This window comes from Strix aluco, chromosome 3 (assembly GCF_031877795.1).
Source record: "Strix aluco isolate bStrAlu1 chromosome 3, bStrAlu1.hap1, whole genome shotgun sequence".
Taxonomy (NCBI): domain Eukaryota; kingdom Metazoa; phylum Chordata; class Aves; order Strigiformes; family Strigidae; genus Strix; species Strix aluco.
This window is the reverse complement of record NC_133933.1, coordinates 42,913,996-42,919,995: the sequence shown is the minus strand read 5'-3', so window position 1 is coordinate 42,919,995 and position 6,000 is coordinate 42,913,996. Positions and strand designations below refer to the sequence as shown.

General features: G+C 36.7%; 1 protein-coding gene across 2 annotated transcripts in view; it reads right to left on the bottom strand.

Annotated features, from left to right (window-relative positions):
- Window positions 1-285: 285 nt before the first annotated feature.
- MEMO1 (mediator of cell motility 1) overlaps window positions 286-6,000 on the bottom strand; it is a 29,728-nt gene continuing 24,013 nt past the window's right edge. For both annotated transcript variants that reach the window (XM_074818315.1, XM_074818316.1), the window contains 2 exons: window positions 3,906-4,010; window positions 286-2,570 (listed from right to left, as the gene is read on the bottom strand). In XM_074818315.1, coding sequence (XP_074674416.1) covers window positions 2,439-2,570; window positions 3,906-4,010 — 237 coding nt within the window. In that variant the 3' untranslated portion in view covers window positions 286-2,438. The remainder of the gene's footprint in view (window positions 2,571-3,905; window positions 4,011-6,000) is intronic.

Here is a 6,000-nt window from a genome sequence, read left to right as displayed (position 1 = left end):
AATGAAATAGTCTTGAGTGAAGATCTTTTCAGGAGATTATTTGCTTTTCTTCTGACATATTTTAAAATGACACACCAGGAAACCAAGCACTGAAGTCAACTCCCTCCAATCCCACCAAAAGAGCAATAAAAGCTGAGTTCTTTGAAGTCAGGTATTTTCTGCTTTCAAACAAACAGGGTTTATACAACAAATCCTTCTAAGTTAGAGCAGATTTCACAAAGCTTTAAATTTCTCTGAGTGGGCTTCTGAACTGTCATTGATGGTTATTATTAGTAGGCACAGAAATTCCCATTTTAATTAGAAACTTTATTTTGAAATACATTACACAGTTTACATGTGAAGTGCTTTCACTGTAAGATATTTCATAACATTGTGCCGAGTAAAATGGCTGACCAATTTCCTTGAAGCTCTTCCAGTTATGTTTTCTTTTTATTAAAACTATCTTACAGAACTAAGATGCAAACTTAGGCATTTGTATTCAGAAGCTAATTACTATGTTTACCTTAGGGAGAAAGTATATACTTAACTGTTCCAATTAACTATGTGTTTCAATAATGATACTAAGCATTTGGCTTAACACTGAAAGAAACTGGAGTCCTAATTAAACTTGTATTCACCAAAGATTAAAAAAAAAAATCTTCATGATCAAACTACTTTTTTAATAAGGCACAGTCAGACAAGTATTTATAAAGACTGGCTACCAATTCAGTTTTACCTGAAGAGCCTTCCTGCTGGTCTGTCAAAAGTAATGTGAAAGTTGTTTTCCCTGTCTGCTGCTGAGACTGTTCAAGAACAAGGCAGAGCAATAAGGCAACTAAAAGAATGGACATGCAAAGGAGTTTGGCATTTGGGATGGATTCTGAACATCTGCAAAGTAGTTCATTTTGTAAATGGAGCATTCACCTGTTATTATTCAAATGGTGGCCAACTGTGATAAGGAAAATAGAAGTGGTATAAGCAGTGCCTGTTTGCAAAAGGGTATTTTAATAGGAATAACCAAGATGTCTGGTATGCTTTCAAGTGAAGACTTTGCACACAGCAATTCCCACAGCTTTCAAAGATAATCTAAATTGAATTCTGAAATTCCCCTCTGACACTCAGAAAAGCTGAATGTACCAGAAGGTTGCCTGACAGCAGGTGAAATATCAGGGAATGAAATCTCCATTTAGATAATGAGCCAGGACTGCCATCCTACTTTGCATTTCTTATTAGAACAAAAGGAAGTCTTCGGGAATGATAACTCAAATAATTACACCATTATTTTGGCTGGAAGAAAGTTCAAGAACTCTTAAGATGTGATGATGTTTGAAGAACATGAAACAATTCTACCCACAGTCAAAGAATAAAGAATAAAAAATAAAGAGAAGCCTTACCTTCCCCTCCCAATTAAATCTTTGAGGAGTAATTGCTCGAGCTTAGCACTGTATGGCTTCTGTGGCCTATGAATGCTCAATAGATACTCTTAAGTAGTATAATTTTCAAACTACTGTTTGTTTTCAATTTTAAGTCATTTAAAATAAAAATACTGCATCTATTTAATACTAAAACTGAGCATAAAAAGCATTAAAAGTGTACTTCTGATACAAATTTGTATCACATACTAAAAGATACTATTTATATTATAGATAATTGTAAAACAAAAAGAATTAGAATATACAAAAGGTTTTTAAAATTCTTTTGCACAGCTGAACTCATAGTGCAGGTTTAAGATAAAAAAAATCTGTAAATGAAGTAGTCATAACAAATGTTGAATATAAAATACATTCTAAAGTATTTTACAGAATGGCTGAATTATCAAGCATAAGAACTGAGGATAAAGGATGTCAATGACAAGCAGCCACATACAGAACACAAAGCAATAAGTTTAAATCAGACTATTTTGGTTTGTGTAGCCCTTTATTAGCAACTAAAATAGAAGATATCTGTTGTACATCACGGGTAGTAACTGACTATACTGGAGTTTTATTATATTCTAATACAGGATCATTTATAAATGCGTTGTTTTCCTTTTTTTTCTTTTATTAAAAAGCTTCCACCCCTTTTTCCGTTTACAACTTGCAAAACTATTCTGAAAGCTGAGTACATGTGCACAGGTCTGCAAAGAGTGCAAATTTAGGATATGGTAAATGCTTTACATGTTGTATTTGTAAGGACTGTCTGCCACCATGCCTTCATAGCCATTATCTTTTAAAAAAAAAAAAAAAAAAAAAAAAATCACAAAATGTTTCGATACCAGCCTTCCTTCCATTGTCCTAAACAAGAAAGCATTTTTAAATGAGTTGAAACTAAGGAAGGACTACACCTACTAGAAAAGAAGAGAGTTCTATTAGTTTGAGGTTTCAGTATACCCAAAGACCAGGGACTGTATCTTTGTAAGGGCTAGGCTGGGACCCCATATACAGAGTGTGTGCAGGTGCCATCCCTGAGCATTCAGCGGTTCAGTGGACCATAAGTGCTCCAGCTGCATAACTCACTGAGCTGTCTTGCCAGTTTCGACACTGGCTTGACTGAGCATAATTCAAAAATGAAAAGCTCATATTCATTCCATTCTTCTGGAGTTCGTTGATAGCCTGAAGAGAGAAAAAAAGCTGTTTAAAAAAGGGTATCAGTGAAATTATGACATTTCCTAGATCTCAGTCCTCTCCCTCCCTCCAGGGGTCCTTGCACAATCTCTTGTGAAAATATAAGCAACTCCAAGTAATTTGTGGACCTAACCCATTCCTGTGCTGTTTCACTCACTGACGCCCCCCCCACTGCACTATGTACATCCATGCAGTTCTATAAAGCAATACTAAACAACCTTTCAAAATAGATTCTTTAGAAACAATGCATTTAGTTCCACAGGGAATTTATACAGAAACACAGATGTAACAGAAAAAACCCCCAACACTAACACTTTTTAGATTGTATTTCTTCCATTACAGAAAAAGAATGTACTAAGATAATTTATTAAAGTGTGACAACTGGCAAAAGTGAAGGAGCAAAATTTATCTCAGATTCACTGCAAAACTAATCATTATCTGAGGTTAAAAGTTGGATATTTTTGCAGAGTTGCCATAGTACTGAATTTTGCTACGTGCATCCCCAATATTGCTATTGCTCATACAAACTTCTGCAGACTCCACTTTAAAAGGTTCTTCTGTATGTTCTCCATATAGGCTACATTTCCAGTTAATTAAGTTTTCCCTTTTAAAAAGGTTAACATGCTTCCTGTTTCAGATTTGAATTACAGTAAAAATACAGTGAGATTCACTCAAGCAATATGACAAATCTGCAGCACTCCAGCAGTGCTGTAAAGCAGCTGTGACCCAATTTAGACAACTAAGTTAAGACAGGTTTATGTCTGCACTGCACCACCAAAGCATAATACAGTAACTAGAAAGTACCACTTAATCTGAATTCTAATTGCCATTAATTTATGGGTTAATGGTGCACTGCACTAACACTTACAGAGGTAATCTCTCACTCACCATATTTGCAAAACTCAAAAACACTGTCAGATCTAACAAGGCACTCACAATAGCTAGCTAATAGCAAGACAGAAAAAATATATACATGTCTGTAAGCACTGATTTAAAAGGAGTAAGTATGTACTTCTTCAGGGAGATGGATTTATTTGTTTGTTCATTTAGGGCCAAGAGAAAGTGAATAACTGTATTTCATTGAAATTCTAAAAGAACATGGCACCTCATCTCCCTTAGAAAACCGAAAACCCTCCAGCCTTAAGAGCTTACATTTGTCTATATGCAAGACACAGAAATTGGAGACCAAATTGAGAACACTTGGAAAAATAATTCAAGACTTGCCATTTTAGAACTAAGGAATACTCCAGCAATATTGTGTTTAAAACAAACGTAAGCGTTTTGCTAAAAGTTATATTTTTCAACAAATCAAGAGTTACTTACGTTTAATAATACACCAATAGGATGTCTTCCACATATTGTATTATGGTATTTCTTCAAGTAATTGCTAAAAGATACAGGATCTAGCTGCTCTATAATGCTCATACCCTGAAAAAGAATCGATAGCAATGATTACTTCACACATTCATAAGCAGGTGTTTATAGATCACCTATTAATGACAACACAGGATACTTCAGGAGAAAAACCCCTCTACTTTGTATCAAAGGTATCAAGGGAATCTCAACATGTGAGCTCTAGTCATCTTGTTGCCATCCCTTGCCAAACTAAAAGTGCAGGAGCTCTTCCAAAGCTGTCAATGATCCACTGATCTGTTAAGCTATCTTTGCAGATACCAGCTCATGTTAGAAAAGCTCCTCACGTAGACTAGCTGATCCCCACCTCCAAGGGTACCCTACTGCCATAGGATTTTGTACAGCAATAAAGAAACAAGTTTACTAAAAGGGCAAAGCAGGAAGAAGTTTTGCCTCCATCTCTCTCTGGTAACAGAGCTCAGGGCTGAGCACTTGCCTGGGACTTCTGGATGTCCAAAACCCCCTAGACAAATCATCAATATACCCACATGCAATTCAAGCACGTAGCAAATGTAACATATCCTAGACCCATCAGACATGCAAGGCAGTTGGTCTGGGCACAGGCTGGCCATCTGCTCAGAGCATAAAAAGCAGATCCAGAACATCTCTAAAGCACTAGAGTTGGTACATGACAGAAACATAAGAGCGAGGAGATGATGCTTCCGCTTTACGTGAGGCAGTCACATATATACATCCTTTTCTCCATCCACAGTGAGACCCATGATCCCATGGAATCATAGTATGAAAACCAGCACATGTATGGAAAACAAAACCTTCCACATATACAAACATTTACATTCTTAAGGACAAAAAGAATCCTACAACTCCAGATAACAGTCTACTTTCACCCCATTCCACAGAGCAGATGAAATACAATGAAAGTAGTTTAAAGCAAGTCTAAATCAATTACTGTCTGGGTTTTATTACGGCTTTGCTATTTTCCCTGTGTTAGACTCCATCCTCTTGTGTTTTTCCTTCCTCTGAAAATTATTAATTCCCTTCACTAAGTAAATGAGCTCCAGGCACTCACTAATTCAGTAAGACACATAGCTGTGCTTCTTACATATAGCTGATGAAACAGGAAGGTTTTCCTTAGAGACTGGAAAAAAGACGTACGCTTTGCATGGGAACAGTGGGAGGTTGATATCAGAAGGGGAAAGAATTTCTCCTAAGGTTTCTGCAATTGTTCCAGCCCCTTCTCCTGCTTTGGGGAAAGTGGGGCTGATAAAAGGAGAAACAACATGCAGGAAGTAGTCAGCCTGTCTGAAGTCTCCACCTCAAGAGTGAAACCTCTTGAATTGTCTGCAAGGGTGTTGGCTGATCTGGCAGATACACTAATTATTCAGACTGGATCACAGTTTACAATGGAGGAGCTGGAGATTCCCAGGAGAGTCAGGGAGTATTAGAAAACAGCAACCATGACCACCACCTTTGTGTACTTTAATTAAAAACAGACATAAGATGAATTCATAAAGAGATAAATTTTATGGAAAAATAAAACCAAACTATGCTGACCAATTGCTGGCAAGAGCTCAGTTCTTCCAGGGTCACGGAGAGGGTGTTTGGACCCCTGGCTGGTAATTACAGCTGTTACTCACTCCAGATCTACAGAACCTAAATGAGTGCCAAAAAAATAAAGGTAGCTATTCTCTAACTAGCAGTGATTTCATAGATACCATTGCATTTCTAAAGTTTAAGCAGCATGTCTTTGAACCATTCATTTACTTGTAAATTGTACATGTCAATACACAGCTAGAGAAAGCAGAACCAAACTTAACTATATACTCAAGTGGAACTAAACATGCATAAAGCACTTACTCAGATACTGAACAGCTCATAAGAATATATTTTATTCATTTGTAAACCCTTTCACGACTTTTTTAAAACATGAAAATGGCTGCTCAATTGCGAGACTCATTTTATAGCTGTAAGTCACTGGAACACACTGGGCAAAGGCATTTGAGCATTTGTCTCAAATGAATGGACATGGATTTATCAGAATGCC